Raw genomic sequence first — 27,660 nt, forward strand, 5'->3', positions numbered from 1 at the left:
GTTCATCCCATAAAAGAAAGAACTAAAACCAACCGAGTCCCACTCACACACACACGCACACGCACACACACGCACACGCACATGCACACTCACACACACATACACACTCACACATGCACACGCACACTCACACACACACATGCACACTCACACATACACACACTCACACATGCACCACACACCAGAACACAGAGAAGGCTGTCAGAGAGCCGCCTCAGAAATGCTGGCGGCCCAGATGTTCGCACTGTTAATTCCATCAATCCTTCAAAGACAGATGACAGCGGCGCTATTTTAACCGTTGGCGGCCGGGGGAGGGAGGAGAGAGCCTCCGATGCTTCCCGAGGCTGGTGCGGCGTGGACCGCAAAACCTGGCACCGATATTTAAAAAAATCCACCTCCCCCCCCCGCCCACCCACTCCCACCCCCTGCTTCTGCGCAGCGAGGCAACGAACGGCCAGCGATATTGTACTTATTTATTGTTTTATTTTTATTTTCCCGGCACGCCCTATCCCCTCAATGCCTCTCCCCCTCCACCAGCCCCCCCCACACCACCACCACCTAAACGGAGCTTTAAACAGTCGGCTTCGGCAGCTGTGCGTTACAGAGAATCACAGGTTTCCACCCAATGCAGTTGGTTCTTTAAATAAAAAGATGAGCTGCTGTAGCAAAAGCTGCTGATATGACTCGCTAATTTAATATTTTAATATGCTGCCACGGGGGCGGGGGGGGGGGGGTTGGATCACCTCCATCCCGAAGAGGCATTTTTAAATTTAAACACAAACCCCCGATGGAAATAAACAGCCACCTCATCCGGGGATCCGGGGGAAGGCGGGGGAACGGGGCTCCTGCTGGGGGCTCGCACCCGGCGCCGGCCCTCAGGGGGCGCCCACCCCCGCGCTCCGGCCAGCCCTCCACGCGGGCTCCGTGCGGAGGGGACACAGCCGCGCGGCTCCATCAGCCCAGACGGGGGAGGCGGCGAGGCCGGCCTGGGAGAGCGTGCTGTCCCGGATGCTATGGGAGGCGGCGGGGATGTCAGAAACAATGAGACAACCCAGGGCCAGCTGACCCTGACGTCCGGAGATGGGCGTGTTCGATTCAGCCGATAAATCGGTATTCCTGGTCGCCAACGAGACAAACACCACGGAGAGGAACCCTGATTTACAACGCAGGGCGGTATGGAGGAGGGAGGGAGGGAGGGAGAGAGAGAGGGAGAGAGAGAGAGAGAGAGAGAGAGAGAGAGAGAGAGAGAGAGAGAGAGAGGGAGAGAGGGAGGGAGGGAGGGAGGGAGGGAGGGAGGGAGGGAGAGGGAGGGAGGGAGGGAGGGAGAGGGAGGGAGGGAGGGAGGGAGAGAGAGAGGCAGAATACCTGGAGATCACCCTAAACAGCAATGCCAGGGCCTGTGTAACAGGAAAACAAACAATTGTGCATCACTTCACCACCGACTACGAGACGAAGGCGGGACAGTGTTAATTCTCTATCCACACCTACAAATGTACTATTTCCTTATTCCCCCAAAAAACAAACAAAAATCCTGCTGAGCATTTGGAGGGGAGAATAATTTTTAAACTGAGGCTAACGATCATAAATAGACGAGAATGAAAATCTGAGCAGAAGGCCAGGCTGCCGGGGCGTTCCCTTCATCACAGTCGCCGGCGTGTTTGGGACACGCGTGGGGGGACAGGCAGGTCCATGGGCACACAGGTGGGCGCCAGGGGGCAGAAGAGAATTCGGGAACTGATAAAGGTGCCTTTTCGAATCAATGAGAGAAAGAAGAATTATTGAATAACTGAGCCACTGGGTGGGTGGTGGGAATAAAACACAAAACTGGAACCCAAATCCACTTCCTTCCCCCCCAAATCAGGATGATTCAGGATGGAAAGTTCCAGAAAAATGAGCAATCATTAAAGATACCCAGGAGGTTAATATAAAATCTGGGAGGAAGCCATGACAGATAAAGCTAAGAATAAAAAAAAAAAAACAACCCTAAAACCTCACCATGATAAAAACTATATAAACAATATCAAAAGGCATATGACAAACTGGGAAAAATATTTATGACACAAATGACAGAAAAGGGCTAATTCCCTTAATATATAATAAGCTCTTACAAACCCGTGAGAAAGATATCAATCATTCAGCAGGGGGAAGGGGGGAGGGGGAAGGAATGAAAAGGCAGTTCACAGAAAGGAGGAGTACGTGACTTACAGGCAGCTGGGAAGAGGGTTCCTGTCACTCACAACCACAGGCGTGTAAACAAAAACACGGAGCCCGTCAGATGGGCAAAGGTTTCCGTCTTTGACTGAGCAAATCTCTGGTTTTGTCCTATCAAAGCGTCTTCTCTCTCTCTTCCTCTCTCTCTCTCTCTCTCTCTCTCTCTCTCTCTCTCACACACACACACACACACACACACACACACACACCACAGGTGGCCAGTTGTAAAAGAGGGAAACCATATAAATAATGATATTCTATTATCATCATCATCATATACAATAAAAGACTAATAAGCAAATCAATTGAACAGCGAAACAAATGGTGGAATGACCAGACGCTATGATGCACACTGACCACCAGGGGGCAAACACTCCACGCAGGAGCTGTCCCCAGCCTGCAGGCCCCAGGCCAGCCAAGACAAGTGCCAGTGGGGGGGGGGGGGGGGCGAGAGTGACCTGCCTGTTGCCCCACAGATCGGCCCTGATCATCGGACAGGCCTAGAGAACCTACCTATGCATGATTTTCATGCACTGACCCTCTAGTATTACATATGCATATATGAGTATCATATACACTGAGTGGCCAGATGATGATGATCTCTGAATGCAAAATAATCTGGCCACTCAGTATATATCCTATATTTATCATATAGGATAATAAAAGGCTAATATGCAAATTGTCCCCACCACCAGGAGTTTGACCAGCAGACAGGCCGCCCAACCACCATGTCCCCTCCCCCTGGCAAGGCTGGCCAGACCCCACCCATGCACGAATTCATGCACCGGGCCATACACATACACACACACACACACACACACACACACACACACACACTAGGTGTACCAATTAATAATGCACATTTTTTTAATAGATGGAGTTAGATGTAGATATATATATGCGATTTGATATGTATGCTATTTTGTTGTATTGACAGCAAGCTTCAAAACTTCATATGTCAAATCTTCTGAAGGTGTTAACATCACAGATATTTTTACGCTTAAAAATGCCAAATTTTGTGCCAAAAAAAGAGCATTTGCGGGAAGTTTTAATTCATTATTTTATATTAAAGAAAAAGTTATCGTATACTTCAGGAAGCTTATGGTGAACATGCTCCATCTCAATATACTTGTGAACCAAGGCTTTAAAAGTTATTCTTTCCATGTGAAAGACAAAGAAACTCCAGGTCAACCGCAAAAGTTTGAAGACCAACAATTACAAGCATTGTTGGATGAAGATGAGTATCAAACTCAAAAACAGCTTGCAGAAAGGTTAAACGTTGCTCGGCAAACAATTTCTGATCGTTTGGAAGCAATGGGAAAGATTTTAAAGGAAGGAAAATGGGTGCCACATAAAACTGAACGAAAGACAAATGGAAAACCGAAAAGTCATCAGTAAATGTTGCATCAACGGCACAAAAGAAAGTCTTTTTTGCATTGAACTGTGACTGGCGATGGAAAGTGGATTTATTCTGAGAATCCCAAACGCACAAAATCATGGGTCGATCCAGGTCAACCATCAACATCGACTGCAAGGCCAAATCGCTTCGGAAAGAAGACACTGCTCTGCCTTTGGAGGGATCGGGAAGGCGTGGTGCATTATGAGCTTCTAAAACCAGGTGAAACCATTAATACTGATCACTACCGACAACAAGTAATCAATTTGAACCACGCTTTGTTCATAAAAACATCAGAATGGGCCAGAAGACACAGCAAAGTAACTGTGCTTCATGATGACGCCCCATCACACACTTCCAAACCAGCTAAAGACACGTTAAAAGATCTTGCCTGGGAAGCATTAACCCACCCGCCATGTTCACCAGCCCCTGCTCCTTCCGATGACCGCCTGTTCCCATCGACGGCACACGCCCTGTCTGAGCAGCACTTCGACACGTACGAAGTGGAAAATGGGGTCTCTGAATGGTCTGCCTCAAACAAGAACAGTTCTATTGGGACGGTACCCACAGATGACCTGACAGATGGGGAAATGTGTAACTTGAGATGGACATTACATTGAATAAAGCACCTTCGATGTTTCTCTTGAATTTATTGTGTTTTCTTTGGATTACAAAAATCCGAATTATTAATCGATTAACAATCTGCATTTTTAGCCAGTTAACAATCAATCCGCATTAACTGGTACACCTAGAGCATATATATGTTATATCATATATATATATATACATACACACACACACACACACACACATACACACACATACACACACACACACAATTATTCATCAACAGACGCTGATTAAGTAAATTATAGCGGAGACAAAGGGACTGGTTCCTGGGCAGCACTAAGAATATCTGACTGCCGGCTTAGGACCGCTCCCTGCCATCTGTCGGACATCCCCCGAGGGCTCCCAGATTTCATGCACCGGGCCTCTAGTTTCAAAATAAAAAGTTTAAAAAGTGGTGAAAACCTATTTTTTCCTGCAAGTCTCCCTTGGACCATCAATGAAAGATACAAGACAGCTGACGGACAGTCCTTACATCCAACGGAAAGTCCCCAAGGCGGGACCACACTACCTCCCGCCCCCATCCCTCCTCCCGGATGCCCTGTGCCCAGACCCCCATGACACGCACACACCCACCCTCTCCCTGGCTGACAGAGAGACCGGTGGCCCCTCAGAATCCAGGCAGGTCCCTCGGGGACAGACGTGTGAACTGCACAGCCTTCAGCGTCTGCTGGAGCCTTGGACCTCAACGTGCCGCTGGGTTTGGAGAACAGGCCGAGCCGTGGGACCCTCTCCTCGGCCAGAGCGGCCTGGGACCGTGTCCCCCCGACCCCTTCCCGGTCCCCCAACTCTCCACGTGTGAAACCGGGAGGCCCTGGTCCCCAAAGACGGGCTGCTGACCTCCTGGCTCCGATCCCTCCCGGGGACCGGCAGCCACCGGGAGCGAGAGCCACGGCCCTGCCCCGCGGCCTGGCCCAGAGCAGCCCCGCTCGCCGGCGGCAGAGGCTGGTGCGGAGGCGCTGACTCCAGCTCCCGCGGCCCCCGGTTCAGGCTTAAGCGATGAAAATGATGTTGAAAACCAAGGCCAAAGGCCACAGGCACATCCTTGCCACCGATTATTGACACGAGCGTGCCACGGACCTGGCCAATCAGAAAGTAATTCCATAAACACTGTTATTAAACGGGAGGGCAATTACGTTAAGTACTGGAAAAATGTCAGGGTCGGGCGTGAGTTTGGTGGGTATCACGTTCTGTCTGACACGCAGTGGATCGATGGCGCCAGGAAATGCATTCAGAGACCGCGCGCCCCGGCCACCCACCTCCGCCGGCCCTCCCTCCGCGGCGCCGCCCGGTGGAGAGGGAGACGGCCTTCCGGCCCATTCCGTGGACCCGGCGCGGGGAGCGCTCTCGGGCTCTTTCTACCCACAGGGTGGGAGCGACGGAGGAGGAAGGTGAGCCCTGACCAGTGTAGATCAGTGGGTAGAGCATCGGTCTGCGGACTGAAAGGTCCCAGGTTCGATTCCGGTCAAGGGCATGTACCTTGGGTGTGGGCACATCCCCAGTGGGGGAGTGTGCAGGAGGCAGCTGATCGATGTGTCTTTCTCATCGATGTTTCTGAGACTCTATTCCTCTCCCTTCCTCTCTGTAAGAAATCAATGAATGTATTTAAAAAATAAAAAAGGAGGAAGGTGAGTGTGCAGACTGGGTGAGGGGATGGCCTTCCAGCCAAGGCCCTATTTGCTTCCGTCTTTGTCGCGGGAGGGGGCAGGGTTCGAAGTGCTGAGGAGACACGGGAGGGTCCTGGCAGCAGCTGGACGGGGCCTGTTTGCAAACCGGGGTGCCTGGAGGCACCCACCCTGAGGCTGTCTGCTGTCGCTCCATCGGTGCCATCCGGGGTGTGCCTGGCCCCTCCTGCTGGCCTTTCAGAGGGCCACCCTCCTCCACCGGCCGGTGTGGCTGAGCGTGCACCCCGGACCCAGGAGGTCAGGGTTCAATCCCCGGTCAGGGCACTGGCCCGGGTGCGGGCTCGATCCCCCTAGGGGGGCGTGCAGGAGGCAGCCGATCCGTGATTCTCTCTCACCATGGCTGCTTTTATCTCTCTTTCCCCCTCTCCCTTCCTCTCTAAAATCAATAAAAATATATTTAAGAAATAAAATGAAGGCCGCTGGAGGACTCGCAGGGGATCAGTCTGGAGAAAAGCTCCCTCCCGGGTCACCTCAGGTCACAGACGGCCCGAAACAGCGCAGAAACGAGCTCATCAAAACCCCACCCGGCCCGCGAGGCTCCGTCCAATGGGGCAGCCTCTTCCTTTCTAGGGAGATTGTTTTTAGCTAAAAGAGAGAGAGAGAGCGAGAGAATATAGCACATATACATCTGCCTGTCTCGGCCTCATCTAACCTACGTGGTCATCAGACCCAAACCCCCCCCCCAAAAAAAATCCCGTTTCCTTAAATATTGCGGCTCCGCGGCCGCCCGCCTCTCCTTCCCCCTTTCCCCGTAGCTTTGGAAAAATAGATAATTATTTCAGTTAATTCCAGCAAAACAGTTCAAACTCATCAGGCTGAACAAGTATAATTTACTGCTCCTTCTGCCGCATTGTTGGGGCTCGTGCGGAGGGATGAGCGAGGGGTGAACAGCGATGGAAAAGGGCTGACGCGGCGGCCGGGGCGCGGGGAGACACCTGCCCGCGGGGGGCCGGGCCGGGCGCGGGCTGTCACGGGCGTGACAAGGTGTTCTCCAATTGTGTCTGTGAACGCCGCCACACACAGCTCCCCGCGTCACTCCCGCCGCCGAGCAGCCTTTGTGGGACACAAAGGAAATGAGCGCCTTGCACTTTCCTCCGCGCCCCCGCCCGGCCCCCCCTCCCGGCTCTGCCCTTTCGCCGCCGTTCCCCGGAATCTATTTTGCTCTTCAGTCAAATTGCCTTTTATTTAAATGGCTGCCCAAAATAGCTCAGCCGGGAGAGAAAGCTCAGGCCGTTTTGCTGGGGTCCTGGCGGGAGGCGGCCCTGGGGTGCGGGAGGCCGAGAACCAGCCCCCTCCCGGGCCCTGAGCGTGTGGGCGGTGGGGTGCTGCCCCCTCCTCCCCACACTGTCCCCGGGGACACGGCACCCCAAGAGCACAGGCCCCGCTGGCCCAGCCACGTGGCACGTCCGGGGAGGACAGAGTGGGCTCGGCGAGGCCCCCTGGTACGAAGCCAAGGACTTCTCCCCTGCAGAAGTGGGGTTCGGGGAGAGTGAGAGAGAGGGGGTTCTGTCAGAAGTGGGGTTCTGGGAGAGTCAGAGAGAAGGGTTTCTCTCAGAACTGGGGTTCGGGGAGAGTCAGAGACAGGGGGTTCTGTCAGAACTGGGGTTCGGGGAGAGTCAGAGACAGGGGCTTCTGTCAGAAGTGGGGTTCGGGGAGAGTCAGAGAGAAGGGGTTCTGTCAGAACTGAGGTTCGGGGAGAGTCAGAGAGAAGGGGTTCTGTCAGAACTGGGGTTCGGGGAGAGTCAGAGAGAGGGGCTTCTGTCAGAAGTGGGGTTCGGGGAGAGTCAGAGAGAGGGGTTCTGTCCAGAGCCTGCGTGGAGACCGCGGGCAGAGGGACAACCGCCACGGACGGTGGGGGCCAGCCATGTCCCAGGGCCCGAGGGGGGCAGGGAGGGGTGGCGCCCACGCGCCCATGGACACGGGAGCCGGCGCTCGGACCGCGTGGGCAGGAGGCGGAGACCACGCCTGCCAGCAGGATCCGGGCTCAGGCCGGGCTGGGCCGGCTCCCGGTGGACCTCGTGGCGGTGCCCGGCTGCAGGGACGCTTCTCTGGGTGTCCCTGCTCCTGCCGCACCCAGGGAGCCGGTGCCCCCGCGGCGTCCTGCGGGGACAGCTCTGCACGCACCAGTACACGCGTGTGGTTCCTGGCGGTAGGGCCCAGGGGCGGAGGGTGCCACACGGAGAGACCTGGAGGAGGCGTGGGGGCCTCCAGTCCATCTCCCCTCCCCCTCTCCCCCCCCCCAACAGAGGCTCCATCTGACTTGCCTTTTTACAATGATTTTTTAAAATATTTTGATTGATTTCAGAGAGGAAGTGAGAGAGAGAGAAACATCCATGATGAGAGAGCATCATGGATCGGCTGCTTCCTGCACGGCCCTTCTGAGGATGGAGCCCGCAGCCCCAGCCTGTGCCCTGACCGGGAATCGAACCCTGACCTCCTGGTTCTCAGGTCGACACTCAACCCCTGCGCCACACCGGCCAGGCTGACCCGTGCGCCACCCTGAGCGTCTCCCGGCATCTTCTCCGATGCGCCAGGCTGTGGCTTCGAACCCCGGGCGGCGTTCACGGGGCCTTCCCGCCAGGCGCCGGGGAGGACCGGCTCCCTGTGCGGGCGAGGGCGCCCCCATGGCTTCCGGCTACGGGAGACCGCCCATGGCGCCCGCGCCGCCCTCTCACCTGTTTGCCTCGCTCCCTCCAACGCACCCGTCACCCTGGGACCTGCACGGCGAGTGCCACCCTCCATCCCGCAGAGCCCGCTCAGCTGTACGCTCCGCGCGCATCGGTCCCCCCGCCTCCGCTGCCGCGGACTGGCTGCGAACGGGGCCGCTGATTTAACCCGGGGGCTCTGGCGGGGAAAGCAATGGCCCCGAAGATGTCTGTGATGGCGAGGCATTTGCTTCTCGTTTCCACAGCCCGTGAGGCTCAGACACGGAGTCCGTCACGGGACGGCGTGTCCAGTGTGGCCGCCGCTCACACAGCGATTAGCGGGCCCAGAGAGGGCCCCTTCCCCCCTCAATCCCCCCTCAATCCCCCCCAATCCCCGCTGGAAACCTGCCTGTCAGTCAGCGCACAAAAGGAAAGGTGCTCAGGGAGACAGACGGGCCAGGGCAGCCCGGAGGCTGGGCCAGGACCCCGGGTTTAAACAGACCGCCCCCCCCAGTTCTATTCTCTGACGTCCCCGGTGCTCCCTCAACATCCCAATTCGGCACCCATGGGTGCTTCCTCTGAACATGAAGGCTACTTTTCAAAATATATTTTTATTGACTTCAGAGAGGGGTTCTGAGAGAGAGAGAGAGAGAGAGAGAGAGAGAGAGACATCAGCGATGAGAGAATCATCGACCCGCTGCCTCCTGCGCGCCCCCTCCCCATCTCCCGCACTGGGGGTGGAGCCCACACCCTGGGCATGAGCCCGGACTGGGAATCGAACCCTGACCTCCTGGCTCATAGGTCGATGCTCAGGCCCTGAGCCCCCGGCCGGGCACGGGTGCTATTTTTGCTTTGCAGGAACCTGAGCCTCGTGACTCCGCGTGGAAATCTCGGCCGCTCTGCGCCCTGATTGCGGTGCTTGGCGCGAGGGTCGTGAATAATAATCTCGCTAAATACGCTCGCCGCCGGCTATAAATAAGGTGATCAGGCCGAGGAGGCTTTGTTTCCGAGGGAGCGGCGGCACAGGCCGCTGCTGTGAGACAATAGAGCTTTAATTTTAACGCGAAAATAAATACTTACATTCATAAATATTCAAGCGGCTCCCAGAGTGAGGGGGCGGGTGGGGGAGGCGTGCAGGAGGCAGCAGGGGGCGCTAGGCTTCCCAGCCAAAAGGGGTTCGGAGGGGGCCAGGCCCCTCCCAGGGATGCGTGCTTCTCCTCTAAGTTCTTAAAAAACACGTATTTTTATTGATGTCAGAGAGGAAGGCAGAGGGAGAGAGAGAGGAACATCAATGATGAAAGAGAGTCACGAATCGGCTGCCTCCTGCACGCCCCCCACTGGGGATGGAGCCCACCACCCGGGCCTGTGCCCGACCGGGAATCGAACCATGACCTCCTGGTTCCTAGGTCCATGCTCACCCCCTGAGCCATGCCCCCCGGGCTCCCTTCTACGTTTCAGTAAAAGGATCGTCTGTGATCGCAAGCCGCCCCAGCACCCACTGAGGCCGAGCCGCAGAGGGGAGGGGCCGAGGGCACCGCTGACTGGGCGCCGAGGGGCCGGGCGCTGAGGAGGAGGTGGCGGTCCTGTCCAGACCCGGCCCTGACATGGCCCTGACCCCGCCAATCCGACCGCGGCCGCAGCAGAAAGAACGCCATCTCCTCGGGGCGTCTGTGCGGGTCCCATCCCCCCCCCCCCCCCCCCCGAGTCCGTGTGCACGGAGTTAGCCACCGTCTGTCCGCACAGACCCACCGCCTGGGCCGCGGTGTGGCTCCGGGTCTGGGCCCGGCTGGCGCCGGGAGCTGCCCCTGCGGCTTCGCCCCAGGTCACCGATCGCAGGCGCCCGGGGCTCCGAGCAGGAGGCGGGGGACCTGCCCGGTCCATGGGGCTGGGAGGAAAGCGGGCGGACACCGGACCTGACGGGGCGGGAGACACGGCCGAAGGCCGTGTTCACGGCCCCGAGGGCAGAGGGCAGAGGGCACTGAGGCCAGGCTGCTCTCAGATGCCAGGGGCTGTGATCCAGATTACGGCCTTAACCCCTCCGCCCAGATCCGCCATCAGCGAAATCGCTCACGGACTCAAAATTGGGGAAAGTGAAGAGATTTTAATTGGATTTCGGCTGCACCTCGGTCCAGAAAAGCAGCCAGGGAGGAAATGGGGGGCCAGGGTGTGGGGGGTGAGGAAGGACTGGGTGTAGGGGGAGTTGGGGTGTGGGCGGGGCCGGGGTGGGCGGGGCCCAGGAGAGGTGGGCGGGGCCGGGCAGGCACACACCTGTCCTGCCTCAGTGGGCGCCCCTCCGGCAGTGGCCGGGACGTCCCTCGTGGAAGAACGTGGGCAGCAGCGCGTGAGGCTTTCCATCACCACACGCCGCTCTCCCTCCCGCTTCACGTTCCTGTAATTACAGCTCTTCCTCTGACTTCAGTCAGTTTGCATGCGCTTCGGCGGCAGAGCTGGGAGGCCCGGCTCAGATCTCAGGCTGCAGCGTCCTGTCTGATGGCAGAGGCGTCTGTGCGGGGACCCGTGCCCGGGGCCACCGTGCTGCCGTTAAACCCGGCCCAGCGCCGGGCACGGGCCCCCCCGCCCCCGGGGTTTCTCTCACAGGTAGGAAAATAAAAAAAACAGGCTGTGTCAGACGCATCAATTCCCAGAAGGTCCCGGTGCCTCCAGAAGCCACTGCAGATGATCTCCCGTTTACGACCGTCCAGAGAGGCCTCGGGAGAAAGGGTCTCCGACTGAAATGAGACCAGTGCCGAGGAGAGAGGAGGGAAGAGATGGTGGGGGAGGGAGGGAGGGAGGGAGGGAGTGCGTGGCTTCATCTGCCCGAGTCACAGGGGCCCCTCACTTTGGGGAGTAAACACCCAACCTTCACGAAGCAAGCTCCCCGGGGAGTGCCCCTGAGTGCCCATCCGGCTGAGGTGGGTGGGGGTGGCGCACACGCACACACACACACACACACGCACATGCACATGCACACACATGCACACGCACACGTGCACAGGCACAGGCACAGGCACACACACACAGGATCGGGCCCCTTCTGTGAATCAAGCTGCAGCCCCTGCCCGCTGGCTGGCCCTGCCATGGCCCCCCTCCTCTCACAGGCCCCCGAGACCAGCCAGGCCCGTCACAGACCCCGGCGAGTCCAGCTGAGATCCGCGGGCCTGCCCGGACCTGCAGAACCATCCGTTGGCCCGAAGACCTGTGGGGAGACAGAGCTGTCTTTGGGCCAATGAGTCGGGGCTCTTTGTTACACAGCAATACTAACCGCTACAGCTGGGCGGAGAGTCATCTGTGACAAGGAGCCGCGTGGGCCTGCCTTGTTTCCCCCTCCCAGCTGCCCTCCGCCCCAGGACAGGACGGGCCTTCGCTAGGCATGTTCTAGAACCATGATAACAACGGCGACTATGTAGCTGGCATTTCCCATCCAGTGGGCAGTGACCGGGCCTCGGACACAGTGCCCAGCCCTTTGCATGTGTGACCTCACGTCATTTGGGGCAGACGCTGGCGTTACGCCACGGGGCATCTGACGTTCAGCAAAACAGAGCTGCCTGCCCAACCGGCGTGGCTCAGGGTTCGATTCCCAGTCAGGACACAGGCCGGAGTTGTGGGCTCCATCCCCAATGTGGGGCATGCAGGATGCAGGAGGCAGCTGATCCATGATTCTCTCTCATCATGGATGTCTCTCTCTCTCTCTTTTTCTCTCTCTCCCTTCCTCACTGAAATCAATGAAGACATATTAAAAACAATGACAAAAACAGAGTCTCCTGACCGAGGTCACATCCCATGTGGGAAAGGGACCCAGGCCGTTCTGTTGGAGCCGGAGCTGGTCCTCAGAGCGACACCCTGAAGCGGAACCGGCTGGGGAGCCCCTCCCTCCCGGACCACAGGCCGAGCTCACTCAGCGACACGCCAGGCCTGTGTCAGCCGTCTGGCAGGCGGAACCGAGAACCCGTCCAGGACCCGCGCCAGCCTGCAGGCGCCTGGCCCCCGCTCTGGGAGGTGAGCCTGCCCGGCCCGGGAGGTCCTGGGGGAGGCCAGGGCTCGGGCTGCAGGGACCGGCCTCGGTTCTGGACACTGGGGTTCCCCGGCCCTCGGCGCTGGCCCAGCCTGGCGTGGGGACAGCGTTCCGTGCCACACCAGCACCGTTCTCTCCGAGGGCGGCCAGGAAGCCCGCGGCCAGACGGGTGCCCTCACAGGCAGAGCCGGGGCTGCCCCCCGAAAGTCCCACAGGGACACCAAGGACCTCTCGGTACCAGCCGGGCACTGTCCTCGGCCCAGAACCGGGCCCCTAACGTGTGACCCAGCCGAGTGGGAGGTAGAACGGGCCTCAGCCAGTGCCCGGCCGGCCACCCCGGGACTCGGGGACGCCCGGTGCCGCGGTTACTAAATGGCCCCGCCTCCTCCAGAAACCCCCTCAGACGGCACCTCCAAACCTAACACCAATGTGACTTAGAGCGAGCGCTGACATCACGGTCACAAAGAGGACCCGTGGGGGTGAAGTGGAAGATTCGGGGGTGGGGGCGGTGCCCGGTCAGCCCGACCGCACAAAGCCTGGCCGGGCGGGCAGCGGGCCCTGCCCCTCAGAACTGACTCACCCCACCCCCGTGCCTGCGCAGGGGCCTCACCCCCGCCCGGAGCCCCGCGCCCGGTACCCCACCCCTCCCTGTGCCTGCACAGGGGCCTGGTCCTGCCCGGAGCCGGCGCCCGGTACCCCACCCCTCCCCATGCCTGCGCAGGGGCCTGGCCCTGCCCGGAGCCCGCGCCCGTCTTAACGAGCTTCCTTGGAACGTGGCCTTTGGAAGCCGCTGGGACGACGGGCTTTAAATCCGCGATGATGTACTGCGTCTCCGCCCGGACAGGACAATGGTGCTTACTGTGCTTTATGAGCCGCCGGCGGCTCAAAGGTCACTCTGGATATGGCTCGGCCGGCAGGGGCCGCGCGGAATGGAAATTAGGTTACATGCGATCAGCTTTCGTATTAATCAGGCCAGAATGGATTTTTAACATTTTTCTAATGAGCAACGGAGAAGGGAGAGAAACACCAGGAATGAGACGGCGGGAGGCAGAGGGTGGCCGGGCCGGCGAGGCCCATGGCCACGGCGAGCCCCCGGCCTCGGGTCCGAGCCTCGCAGACCCCGGCCCAGGGGGACAGCGCCGGTCACCGTAGGTGCAGGGACAGAGCGGGACCAGCCGGACGTACCCGCTGGTCTTCGTGGGAACGGATGGCAGAACGGACGGAGGGAGGAACGGGCTGCAGTCCGCGGGCAGGGCCACGGCCCCGGAGCGCCGGGCGGGCAGGGCGCGTCACCGCTAAGGATGCCTCCCGGGCTCAGGGTGCCCGCCCCTCAGCTGTGAGCACGGGGATCAGACTCAGACCTGGCACCCAAGGCCTGGCCAGGGCTCACCGCGCCCACCCCGCCCCCCGTCTGATTGTGGGGGCCCCGTAGGCGCGATGCTTCGGGGTGAGAGTCGGGGTGCTGAAATGAGGAGAATTATTCAAAAACGGAATCAGCCAAAGCGGAAGAGCTGGGGTTTCTCTCCTCTCTCCTCTCAAATCAAAAGGTGGTTTGCTAAGGTTCTGTCCGCCACGCACAGACTTCCGATCCCGAGCCAGTGAGGTCAGAGGGCAGAAGGCAGAGGGCGGACCCCAAGGGCAGCTCTCTCTCGGGCGTGGGGTGGGGACACCGAGGCAGGGACTGCAGGTGGGGCTCCCAAAGGGCCTCGGACGCCGCCTGGTGGACGCAGAGTCACTCGGAGCATCGCGGACAGGAAGCAGCCCCTCCACCCTGCCTGAGCCCCCCTCCCCCCGCAGACCAGGCCCCGAATGCAACCATCGCATGAGCCGTGCGTGAGTGACCCCGACTTCCTTTCCCGAGAACCCCGGGACCTGCGCCGCCCACAGGGGTGGGTGTGCCGGGGCAGACGGCGGCAGACGCGGGCGCGGCCGGGAGCCCTCCGGTGTCGCCGGGGACTGAGGGCGCACCGGCTGGCCCCGCCTCCCGCCTGTCAAACCAGCGCAGCACGCGGCCGCACCAGCGGGTGAGAAATAGACCTGTGTCTGTCATTTCAAATATTTTCTGTTAAAGGGAGAGAGAGAGAGAGAGACATCCATGATGAGAGAGAATCCTCGATGGGCTGCCTCCTGCACGCCCCCCACTGGGGATCAAGGCCGCAGCCTGGGCCTGTGCCCTGAGGGGGATGGAACCATGACCTCCTGGTTCATAGCCCGCCCACCGGCCCTGTATTATCTTACATTTCCTTACTATAGTGTGTGTGGGTGGGTGTACGTCCATATACGTGGCCCTCGGTTTTGGCCACACACGATTGGCCTGGCCTTCGGCACGGGGGCTCAGAGTTATAGCGCCCCCCGCCCCCCGTCCACCTCAGCGCCCCTGCCAGGACGGCTGGGCTCTGCGGGGACCGGAAGCCTGGCACCCTTGCCCGCGGCCCTGCCCCCTGCCGTGGAAGGCCAGTCCCTGAGGGGCCCGTGGCAGCAGTGGCCCCAGGCCAGCTCCCCGGGGAAAGGGGCGCCCGTGGGGCGGGAGGCGGTGGGAGTGGGTGGAGGACTCTGCGCCCTTCTCTGCAGAGGAGCCCTGCCCCTCCCGGTCTCTGCTCAGGCCCCTCCCGCCCTCGGCCTCGCCGCCAACCCTCGCCTTTGTGCACAGAAGGAGCCGGGGACACGCGGGCGAGCAGGTGGCCCGGGTTGCCATAGCGCCACCTCCACCTTCCCCTGTCGGGAGCCGCCGAGCCGCAGCGAACGGGCACGGGCCACCCGCCTCGCCCCCAGCAGCCCGAGCGGCAGGAGCTGCAAATAATAGACCAGCTGGGAGAGAAGCACGAAGGAACCATCCAGAAATAGCTGCTCGTGTGCGAGCAGCCTGCCCAGACGGAACGGGTCCCGGAGCGAGCAGCCGGTCCTCCCTCCTCCCCCGTGTCCCTCGGGGAGCGGCACCCGCAGACGGGGCGGGCTGGGGACCCGCTGGCCCACGGCGGGCCGGGCCGGCGCACTGCCCGCTGCCCCCGGACTCTCAGGAGCCTCTGCCCGGAGGCTCGGCTCAGCCCCCGAGGACCGACCACCGTTCCTGGTGACGGCGGGGGCCGGCGAGAGCCTGACCAGCCCCGCTCTCGGGCCCTGGACACCGGAAAGGGAAACTGGGCAGAACGGACTGGCCCTGGGCAGCCCCAGGGGTGGAGGGGCCTGGGCAGTCCCAGGGGGGTGCACCCCGAGTCCCTGCCGCCGAGCGCAGCCTCGGAGCTGGAGGCCGCTTCCTCTTCCAGGAGGAGGCGTCGGCGTTCTGCACGCCGGACCCGGTTCCCGCCCGAGGCGCCAACGCACATCCAGGCCGCAGACGTGTGAGCCGGGGCGGCGTGACCCCGAGCATCTGCCCTTACCCCCTCCAGGCCCCGCCTCCGCACCCGAGAGGTTGCGTGCACCCGTGCTGGCACCCAGGGGCCCAGGAGGAAGGCGGTTCCGGGGACCTGCCCAGACACCCCGGACGGCGGCAGCCCTGGCCTCCCGCGCAGCAGCCGCGCGCCAGCCCTCTCCCTGTGCTGACCTCCCAGGTGACCTCTACGACTCACATAGCCTAGGAATCTTTTTCTTTTTTTTTTAATGATATTTTTATTGATTTCAGAGAGGCAGGAGAGGGAGCGAGAGAGAGGAACATCCATGATGACAGAGAATCCCAGGTTGGCTGCCTCCTGGGGATCCAGCCCACAGCCCAGGCCTGTGGCCTGACCTCCTGATTCGGAGGCCGATGCTCCACCGCGGAGCCACGCTGCCGAGCCCGGAATCTCACCGTGTGTGCGGAGGGACCAGCTTGGGCTCAGTGAGCGTAACGGCGGAGCGGGCTGCCGAGGGGACGGCGCAGACCCTGGGGGAGAGGGTAAGGGGGAGGGGGGTACCTCGTCAGCACCTCCCCACAGCACAGAGTGGGGAGGTGCTGACGAGGTGGCCCCCGGAGGTGCGCCCAGGGCTGGGGCGCCCACCCCCGCGCAGGAGGCAGCCAGTCCTCTCTGTGCGGCTGACAATGGTTATTACGAGGATCCGCCCGTGACGGGAGCTTGTGCTGAGTGACAAGGTGTTATTTTAACCTCGGCGACAGCGAGTGCGGCACTGCCTCCGCCCGGGAGCGCTCAGCTGCGTCACTCACGGGAGAAGAGCCGTCCGTCCGCCGGCGCCGCCCCACCCCCGCGGAGGCACCAGCCGAGTCCCCGCCGCCAGCTTCCCCGCAGAGATCTCCCTGAGCCGCGAGTGCCGGTGACGGCGTGGAGGGAGGGGGTCCCGGGAGCTCGCCGAGCCCACAGCCTGCCACTCACCGGGCCACCGCGTACCCAGCCTGGGGTCCCACTTGAACACCTAGACCCGGGGTTCCTCGGGCCCTGCACTGCGCACCTCGGGGCCAGACTGCCCTTGGGGCCCATCCCGCATGGTGTAGGATGTTCAACAGCGCCCCGGCCTGCACCCCGATTCCAGGAGCCCCCCGACGCCTGTATGCCTGATGCCTGCCCCCTCGGGCGGAGCCGAAAATCCCTGCTGTGCCCGCGGCCTGTTCGCTATGCAGCGGATAGAAGGTTCTAGAACCCAACTCTGCCTCTCCTCCTGAGCCCACCTGGCCCGGAGGCAGGTCCGGGCCCGACGGGAGGGCACAGGGGGTCGTGACCTTCTGGCCGGGAGCAGTGGACCAGGCAGGCGGGGCCCAGGCGGGACGGTGGCTACACGGCCATTTCTCCTCGGGAGCCCAGGGCCCTCGCCCAGGACCAAGAAAGTGCATTTTCTTCTTCTTTTTAAAAAACATATTTTATTGATGTCAGAGAGGAAGGGAGAGGGGGAGAGAGAGAGAAACATGGGCCGGCTGCCTCCTGCACACCCCACTGGGTATGGAGCCCGCAACCCGGGCCTGTGCCCTGACGGGGAACCGAGCCCTGACCTCCTGGCTCCTAGGTCGGCGCTCACCACGGAGCCACGGGGTGGGGCGGGAAGTGCACTGTCTGTGACCGGGCCGCCCACCGCGTCGGGCTCTAACACGAACACGAAAGGCCTCCGTGCAGCCCGGCCCACATCAGCAGGAGGCCCCGTGGCTGCTCACAGGCTCGGCGGACGCCGGTGACCCAGGCCAGCGTGCGGCTCCTCCCTGCTCCCGCGTCCCTCCCTGCACCGGCCGCAGTGGCAGGAAGGCTGCGGGGCTGGGATGAGGCTCCCTGGCCCGGGACCGTCTCCCTGAGCACCTGAATGTCCCCCGAGGGGAGCGGGAGCGAGAACAGGGACCAGTGAGAGCCACACTCCGGCCGTGACCCTCAGCGCCCCGTTCCGGCTGATTCCCGGGGGAGACAGACGGGCAGAGAGTCGCGTCCGTGGCCGTGAGCCCAGGTCCCGTCACAGCCAGGTGTCCCCAGGGCCCCGCCCCACGTCCCTCCGACCTCAGGCCTCACAGCTCGGGGAGGCCGCCTGCTCCAGCCCTCCCGATGTGTCACTCTCACTCCGCGTGTACCTTCTCCAAACCAGTGCCGCGGCCTCAGTGAAAACAAACGGTGGTTTCCGGGCAGATCGATGCTCGCATCCTGGCCTTTTGAAAAGGAAAAAGGCACCTGTCACCAGACCCTCCTCTCGGCCCCACCGGTCGGTGTTCACAGGCCGATACGTGATCGATAGCAGCCCCCGTGCCCACGGCGCCCTAAGAGGCCGCGCTTCTCCAGGCTTCCCGGCCCGCAGGTGGGCGAGGCCCCTCCCCGAACCCCGCGGCTTCTCGCCTCCGTCCTGGGGCCTCGGCTCCTCACGCGTCCGAGGAAAGGCTCTATTACCAGTTAACGGCTCCCGAGCGGAGTGCTCCCTGCCGGGGCACAATGGCCGCTCGGTCTCCGGAGGCGTCCGGCTGACGTGTCTGAAGGCAGGCGCAGGCGCCGTCCGAAATGCCCAATTTGTGCATCTGCGCTCCCGGCCGCGCGGGCACCACATGTTTTTAATTATCCTAATGGCCCTCCAGAACCTGTTCACGGAATCACACACACACACACTCACACACACACACACACACACACGCACGCAAGCACACACACACTCACACACACACTCACACACACACACTCACACACACACTCACACACACACTCACACATACACACGCACATACTTGCACACACGTGCGCGCACACATGCACACATGCGCGCGCGCGCACACACACACACACGCAAGCGAGATCCTTTTACTGCTAGTTGTAATTTAAACACTTTTCACGGGAACGGCCGGGGGCGGGGGGGCGGCCCAGAGGCCTGGGGTCCCAGGCTGCCGCGGAGTTCCAGCTGGAGTCCCACCCCCTCCCTCCCCCGGCACTGGGGGGACCCGTGCCCCCGCCTGACACTGGTAATTGGTCCCATGTGACGGGACTCGCCCTCACCGGGGCCCGAGGAGGAGGTGATCTGGGGCCCCGGGGGCCGGTGGGGTCAGAGCCTGACATGGTGAGGCTGACAAACATTATCCCGGTCTGACCCGGCTGCCTTCCCGGGCCACCCACGACCACTGCACGGCTCTTCCCCACCTGGGCCGGGAGCCCCGGGCGCTGGGTCAGGTTTCCTGGAGGCCTCTCTCTCTCTCTTTCTCTCTCTCTCTCTCCTGGGGGAGGGGGGACAGGGACGGGGTGCTGGCAGGTTTTTGTTCCCTGAGGCTGAGTGACTGAGTCCATAGAGACCTGAGGATGATGGGGTCCCAAACGGTGTCCTTCCTGGAGGGAGGACGGACATGGAGGGGGCGGGGGAGACCTGCAGAGGGCGGGGGGGGGGCAGGTTCAAGGTCAGCGGGTCACGTGGAGGTCACCGGCCTCCGCCCAGGCTCCCAGGTCCTTCTGAGACGGAACCTCTCACCCTCCGTGAACCATGGGTGGCCCGTGAGGTCCGAACGGTGGGTGACAGCTGCTCTAGGGACCCAGAGCGACGATCCAGGGGTGAGGGCAGCGCCCCCCACGGGCAGGTGTGGAGCTGCACCTGCTGAGAACCGGCTCTGTCAGCGCCCCGCGAGGGAGTGGCCCTGCACACAGTAGGTGTGATGCTTAAAAAGAACCGTGGCAGATGGAGGGACAGGGCGAGGACCAGGCCCGCGAGGGAGCGGGCGGCCATCGGCCCCGCCTGGCCCGCAGCCGGGGGACATCCTCCCGTCCCCTAGCCCGGGGGCAGGGCGCCTCGAGCCCCGTTCTGAGAATCCAGCTCCGGGTGGATCCCAGGAGCGGGGAAGGCAGAGCAGGGAGGAGCATAAAACCCCAGTCCCACAGACAACATCTGTCTGCGCAAACAATGGGCCATTATCTTGTAAATAATTCTGATTAAGCGGCTGCATTTCCTCCTGAAAGGGTGCAGGGAGGAGGCAATGGAAAGGGGTCTGCCAGCCTCACCCTCACCCTCACCCTCACCCTCACCCCTCACTCCTCACCCTCACCCCACACTCCTCACCCCTCACCCCCACCCTCACCCCCACCCACACCCCTCACCCACACCCACACCCCACACTCCTCACCCCCATCCTCACCCCCACCCTCACCCCCACCCCTCACTCCTCACCCTCACCCCCACCCACACCCCCACCTACACCCTCACCCCACATCCCTCACCCTCACCCCTCACCCTCACCCTCATCCCACACCCCTCACCCCACACCCCTCAACCTTACCCCACACCCTCACCCTCACCCTCACCCCTCACCCCTCATCCTCACCCTCTCCCTCACCCCTCACCCTCACCCTCATCACCACCCCACACCCTCACCCCACACTCCTTACCCACACCCTCACCCCACACCCCTCACCCTCACCCCACACCCACACCCTCACCCTCACCCTCACCCCCACTCCCACCCCACACCTCTGTGCACTCAGCACCAGACACTGGCCCAGGCCCCTCTCCTCTTCCCCCGCCCGAGCGCCCTCTCTCCTCCATCTCCTTCACTTCCCTCCATCTGTTCACACCCGTTCTCGCCCTCATCCTTCTCCCTGAATCACTTCCATCTGCCCAGGTCTCCATTATCAACCTGCTCCCCCGTCTCTCTCTTTAAAAAAAAAAAAAAAATACATTTTTATTGATGTCAGAGAGGAAGGGAGAGGGAGATGGAGAGAAACATCAATGATGCAAATCACTGACCGGCTGCCTCCTGCACTCTCCACACTGGGATCAAGCCTGCAACTCACACATGTGCTCTGACTGGGAAGCGAACCCTGACCTCCTGGTTCAAAGGTCAACGCTCGCCCACTGAGCCACCTGGTCTGGGCATTGTCTCCTCGTTTGACCTTTGCCCCCCCATCCCCCTTTCTCTCTGCCCACGTGTCTGACTGCTCCCGGTGTCTGTCTCACTGCCTGACTGACCCCTCGGCGTCCAGCCCTGCTGAGGCTCCCCTCTGCCCTCAGGCTGGCCCGCCCCGCCCACTGCCCGGGACACCGCGTGGTGGGAATGGTGTGCAGTCGGGGCTGCGGGCAGCTGGTGGGCCCCCCTCTCCCCCCGGAGGCCCCGGGCCCAGCAGGAGTCCTCTGGTCTCGCTGGCCTGGCTGCCCGTGTCTCCTGCTGGAAACCAGGGCCACGGCCGGGAGCGGGGACTGGACACCCCTCGCATGGGGGGGTGCCGGCGTTCCCGGCCTCGGCTTCCAGTCAGCCCCCGAGGACTCCCCTTCGGAGGGCATTCTGGGCCCCCAGTCCCTGCTCCCACGGGCGGCCACGGAGAATTTCACACGCCCCAGCCGGGTGAATCCGTCTGCTTAGACGGGAGAAACAGCTCTGGCCGGGCCAGCTCAGTGGATAGAGCGTCAGCCTGTAGACCAAAGGGTCCCGGGTTCGATTCCGGTCATGGGCACGGACCTGGCTGGCAGGCTCCTCCCCGGCCCGGGCCCTGGTTGGGGCGAGGGCAGGAGGCAGCCCATCAATGTGTTTCTCTCTCATCGATGTTTCTCTCTGTCCCTCCCTCTCTCGTCCCCGCTCCCTAAGAGCCCACGGAAAAGTATGCCCTGGTGAGGACTGGAAATTAAGTGAAAAATAAAACCGGGAGAAGCAGCTCCTCGGGAGCCGGGCCGGTTCTCACGCCCTGGGACCCGCCGCTGACGCTCACACGGGTCCCCAGACGGGGTTCCCGGGGGAGGGGGAGCCCGGCTCGGCTCTGATCGGCCCTCACACGGGCGGACACACCGGCAAGAACGGAACGGCAGGGCGGGTTCCCAATACCCTGCAGGGTCCCTGCCGCCCGGTGTGGTCTCAGCGGCCTCAGCGGCCCTGGGGGCTCTGCCTGGCGCTGCCGGGGGGCAGGGACCCTGAAGTCACTGCCATGGGGTGACGTGTCCCCTCCGGAGGAGGGACCACCGGGTCACACTCACCTGGCGCCAATGCCGCGGGGGGAGGGGGTGCCCACGTGGGGGTGGCACTGGGGTCCTAGGAGACTGAGGACGAGTGGGCTCCCCTCGATAAGGAAGGGCCCCCACACGGTGTGTGAACCCCATCACCGCCCCCCCGCCGAGCCCTGCCCGGGGCAGGCACCTCAGCGGGCCTGTCCGTGCCGCCTGCAAGGCCCCCGCCCCCGCCCCCCCCCCCTGCCTGCCCATGCTATAAAAGAGCAATAATTCGTTAAATTGATTGCCAATTTGCTTTCCTCACGTGGCTGCCTCTCTCCCTGGACGTGGATCCAGGAGAGCATATCCCATTAATCTGACAACAGCCGAGTTCAGGGGAAACGGGCTGCGAGCCGGGGGCTGGGATGGGGGCCTGGGCGGCCCCAGCGAGGGGGCGGGGTTTCTGCGGGAAGGCGCGGGCAGAGCCCCTGGCGGGCGCGGGCAGGGAGTGGCGGGCGCGGCGCCGTCGGTGTTAACATGACCCCGTGGCGTTTCTGGGAGGAAGGCGACCACACCAGCCAGGACCCCCCCTCCTGGGGTTTTTTCATTTACTCTTTTACTGATGTCAGAGAGGAAGGGAGGGGAACAGAGAGAGAGACATCCATGAGGAGAGAGAATCATGGACCGCTGCCTCCTGCACGCCCCCTCCTGGGGATGGAGCCCCCAACCCGGAGCCCGTGACCTGACGGGGAATGGAACCGGGACCTCCTGGTTCCTAGGTCCACGCTCAGCCCCTGAGCCCCGCCGGCCGGGCCTCCCCCAGTGCAGCTTCCTGTAGGCCTCTCAGAGCCCCTGCAGGTCACCAGGGCCAACCCGCTTCCCGGCACCTGGACGGACGTGCCCCTTCCCTCCTCGCCTGGGCCTCAGCGTACAGTCACCCCCGGAACCTGCACCCCACCTACAAAGGAGCCCCTCCCCCGGGCAGGGACCACCCCCCCCCCCCCCCCCCCGCTTGGCCAGGACGGGTCTAGGCTGGCCGCCGAGGGCAGATCCAGCCCACGGGTGATGCTTGTGGCTCCAAACAGGCGGGGCCCGTGCTGATGGGGGAGGGGAGGGCGCAGGGAACAGAACCGCCTGCTGTGGGCGCTGGGGAGTCAGCTCATGGCAGAGGCTGAGCCCGCTCAGCTCCGCCTGGCAGGCCGCACGCCCCCCAGGACGCCCACCTGGGGTGAGAGGCTACCAGGGGAGGGGTGGGGAGGGGGCGTGCAGTGCAGGGGGGTGGGGGGAGGGGAGGAAGCTGGGGTGCCCTGAAACGAGAGGGGAGGGGCTGGGACTGGCTCACACACTGAGCCTCCAAGCCAGCCCTGCTCGGCCTGAGAAGCCACCTGGGGGCTGGGCCGCGTGGAGGGGCGAGGGAGCAGTGGAGGTCCGGATCGCACCTGGATCGGGCGCCTGGCGAGGCCGGCCCCGGGGGCAGAGGTCCCGTGTGCAGGGCCCGCGGCCAGCAGTGGCTGGAGACTCTCCCGCCCGCCCACGTCCCTGCGGAGGCCTGGTCCAGAGGGCCTGAGCGTGCTCCTCTGAACAGAGGGGGCGCCCCTCCTCGGAAGCTGAGAACGTGGCTTCGTAAACCAAACGGGGCCTGGGCCTCAGCAGAGGGAGGCCCTGGGGCCCTGGGGGTGACGCAGCCTCAGAGCCACCCGGAGGCACAGGCGCATGGCAGGTGTGGGGGTGGCAGGGGGGTGCAGGGAGTCTCCTGACATTCCGCCTACCTCCCAGGCAGCCCGCAGGCTCCGTGCCTCGGCTTCCCCCCCACAGGCCCCGAGGTGTGGGGGTCCAGATGCGGGGACACCCCTCGTCCAGGGACCTGCGCCCGTGCCTGGCTCTCCCCTCCTGCCACAGTCACCCCACATCGGGAGGCCCTGTCCTTGTGAGTCAGTACCAGGGGCGCCCTAAAGCCGGCAGGAACCAGCCCCGGAGCCGCAGTGCCCTGGGGTCCTCTGGGGGCTCCCCCCGGGGCGGGACTCCAGGGGCTCGCGGGGGGGTGGGGTCACCGAGAGAATGAACACGAGGACTCGAAGCGGCACTGCTGGGTCACAGCGTTTATTAGCAACAGCAAGACAAGGGGCCGGGCCTCAGCGTCGTCCACATCCGTCCGCACGGCCCTCGCGGCCCACGCGGTGCCCAGCACACGTCACGCCCCGCACCCACAGAGGGACAGGGCTTCCTGGCACACGCCTCCTCCAGGGACACCTCCAGCATCTCCTAATTGCCGAGCTCGCCCGGTCCCCAGGGAGTGACCCCTGGCACACGATCCCCCCCGCCCCGCCCCGCCTCTGCACGTGGGGCCTCAGCTCCTGCTTGTCTGTGGGCCGTGCTGAGGAGCCGCCGTCCTGGGTCCGACCGGCACGGGCTCCCGGACGCCGGGCCTGACACCCGGCCACACTCGCACCGTGACCCGTACACACGAGGGCGGGGCCGCCGCACTCTCTATGCGTCACAAGCACAGGACACGGACACGGGACCTCATAGGGCTGCCAGGGGAGGGACGGAGCCCGCCCCCTCGGCAGGCCTTTCACGGGGAGGGGGGAGGGGCGGGGGAAGGGGGGGAAGGGGGGAGGGAGGGGGCTGGGAGCACCGGGCTGGTCACCGGGAGGCACAGGGGAGGGAGCCCTCACCCTGCACACCTCACTCAGGCGTGGCAGACGCAGGGCGCGGGGACACGCGGGGACACGCGGGGACAGGTGGGGCGGAACCCCGCCTCCCGCTCCGCGTCCACGTGCTGTGGGGTGGCCCCGGGCACCCCCCTCGCCAACAGCGACTGTCTGCTCAGCACAGGTTCAGCCTTTCTCCTCCTGACCTGTGAGGGGCGGGGCGGGAGCTGCCGGGGGCAGCGCGACAGCAGGCCCGTCCAGCCGGACCGGCCAGAGCGGGTCACTTACCTGCAAGAAAACGGCACAGGCGTTAGACGCCCCGGCCCCGGGCCAGGCGCTGACTCGGGGGCCGGACCACAGAGCAGTGTGCGGGGGACGCCCCGCCCCCCACCCCACAGCCAGAGCAGCAGGAGGGTGAGCGGCGGGCGGCCAGGCGGGAGGTGCGGTCAGCGCTGGGGGGGCGGCGTGTGGAAGCGGCTGTGCACACAGCAGCGGGACACGGGGAGGGAGGGCCTGACTGGGCAGCCGGGTGTGGGGAGTCCAGGCGGCCGTCGGGCTCCCAGGCCGGTCCAGCACCACGGACGGAGGTGCCACCGCGGAGCTCAGCTGGGACACACACACACACACACACACACACACACGCTCAGGACAGCAATGGGGTCACTCGCCCCTGGTCTGCCTGTCCCCAGAGCGGGTGTTCTGACCACACTCTCAGCATTCTCGTCCTCCCTCGAACCCTGCAGTCCTGGGAGGGAGGGAGGTGTGTGTGTGTGAGTGCATGTGAGTGAGTAAGTGAGCAGGTATGAGCGTGCGTGTACGCCTGTGAGTGTATGCCAGTGAGTGTGTGCATGTAAGTGTGCGCACATGTGTGTGCAAGTATGTGCAGACACCAGTGTGTGAATCTATGCATGCACATGTGTGCGTTTATGTGTGTGTTCACACGCCTGCATGTGTTAGTGTGTGCATGTATGTTCACACATGTGGTGCATGTGGGCTGAACCAAAGAGCTCTGCTGCTCCCTGGCTCGGTCCTGGATCCGAGGGGCCTTGGACAGGACGGCAGAGGACGGCGTCCAGACCCCGGAGCCGGCCCCCGCGGCCCGGGGACGGAAGGTAAACAAGGCGAAAGGCCACCGTGTCTGCGGCTCAGACGCCACCATGTGTCTGTGCTGAGACGGGGAGCAGCCCGCCTGGCACACACAGCGGGTTCACACCACGCTCTGCCAGCCTCAGGGCACCCTCAGCCCAGGCGTTCCAGTCCGTGCACAGGAGGGGGGGAGCACAGGGAGGGGGCGCCCTTCGGAGGCTGCCCCGGCACCCCCACTCCGCACAGGGAGCACTGGGCTCGGGGGGACGGGGAGCGCCTGCCCAGGGCGGCTGGTCTCGGGGGCGCCTGGCGACAGCACCCATGCTTCATCCCAGCAAGGGTGTGCGCTAGCTCACTGCACTGCTCTGGGCCTTCAGGGCGAGCCGCAGGGACCCAGCCCCAGGCCCCGGACCACACGGGGAGCGGGCGCCCCATAGGGAGAGCCCAAGTCCACAGGAGGGAGGGGAGTGCTCCGCCAGGCTCCGGCCACGCCAGGCTCCAGCCACGCCAGGCTCCGGCCACGCCAGCCCACGGAGGGTGCAGGCCTCGGCCGGGAACACAGCAGGTCTGCGAGGCCAGGCCTCAGCCGCCATCTGCCCTCCGCACGCACGGGAGGCAGGGAGTCGGGGCCGAGGGGAGACGTGGGACCCTGGATTCCCGGCCAACACCGGCCCCTCTACCAGTGACGCCCACGGATGCCAACGTTCAGCTACTGTGTGTGCTCCCCGTGAAGTGAATGAACTAGACCGGGAGGGCAGTGTGCCCACAAAGCCCTCTGCCCCCGCCCCGCCCCGCCCCGCCCACGGCAGCCCAGCGGACGGCGATCCCGTTCCCGGCCGGACACGCAAAGGGATGCGCGGGCTGGGCCTCTTGGGCGAGGGGAGGCGAGGGGAGGGCTGAGCACAGGGTCGGCGTCAGGCCCCTCCCGAGCACCAGGGCAGGTCTCCACGGGCCTCCCTGGGCAGAGCAGGGCCGGGCCGCTTCACAGTGGGAAGGGGGAGGGGGACAGGTCAAATGAACGCACACCGGCTCCCAGAAACCAGGGGGTTCCCGCTGGCTTCTCCCCAGTGCGGGGAGCAGGGCCCGGCCTCACCGGGGAGTCTGTGTGTCAGAGCTCCAGACCCCGGGGGTAAAATATTCCCTCTGCCCTCTGCCCTCATTTTCCTCCTCCTCCTCTCTTCCTTCCTCCCTCCTCCCTCCTTTCCCCTTCCCACCTCCTCCCTCTTCCTTCCTTCCTTCCTTCCTTCCTTCCTTCCTTCCTTCCTTCCTCCCTCTGCCCTCCTTCCTCCTCCCTACTCCCTCTTCTTTCCTCCTTCCTTCCTTCCTTCCTTCCTTCCTTCCTCCCTCTGCCCTCCTTCCTCCTCCCTACTCCCTCTTCTTTCCTCCTTCCTTTCTTCCTTCCTTCCTCTCTCCTCCCTCCTCCCGCCCGCTGGGAGGTCAGGCACAGAGCCCCTCCCGCTGCCTTCATCCCCTCTTGGAGAGAAACTGTAACTTGGGTCCCAGATGCTGCTGCCCAAGGGCCGAAGGGGTGACCGGGCAGAGGTGCACGCGGTGCAGGAACCGGGCGCTGTGAGCTGCTGTTTGTCACAGCTTTGGGGGGCGGGGCGGCGGGGCCTGGAGCTCAGCTCGGAGAAAAGGGTTCGAGACAGAGCAGGCTGCTCCCGGGCAGGCTCCCTCGCACGGGCAGGAGGGTGGGAAACTGACGGGTAATATGAGCTCATTTCAATGAGAAAGAGCTCGGGAGCGCGCCCGGTTTTGATCTTTTCCGAAGCCTGGATTCCTGGCAGGGACCGGGTCCTACTGAGGGTCTGACAGCACTGGGAACGGACTTACAGACACATCCCAACCGTCAACGGAGGCGCCCTCACACACGGACAACGGCGGAAGGCAGACGTCCACCGTCCGGCTCCCCAGAAGGAAAGGGGGGGCTGGCCTGGCCACACCCCCTCCTCCTCTTACACCGCGTTAACGGCCCCAAAGGAGGGGCCTGTGTGGCCGGACGAGCCCGCGGACCACTCAGTACAGGGGCTGCAGCACTGGGGGGCTGGCAGCTTGGGGGGCTGGCAGC

At 63.1% G+C, this 27,660-nt stretch overlaps 1 protein-coding gene across 1 annotated transcript in view; it reads right to left on the reverse strand.

Annotated features, from left to right (window-relative positions):
* Window positions 1-24,332: 24,332 nt before the first annotated feature.
* ZNF536 (zinc finger protein 536) overlaps window positions 24,333-27,660 on the reverse strand; it is a gene marked incomplete at its 3' end in the record, with an annotated part of 171,967 nt that continues 168,639 nt past the window's right edge. The window contains exon 6 of the mRNA XM_084905463.1: window positions 24,333-24,794. Coding sequence (XP_084761589.1) covers window positions 24,787-24,794 — 8 coding nt within the window. The remainder of the gene's footprint in view (window positions 24,795-27,660) is intronic.

This window comes from Pipistrellus hanaki, assembly GCF_964339955.1.
Source record: "Pipistrellus hanaki genome assembly, chromosome: 15".
Classification (NCBI taxonomy): Eukaryota; Metazoa; Chordata; class Mammalia; order Chiroptera; family Vespertilionidae; genus Pipistrellus; species Pipistrellus hanaki.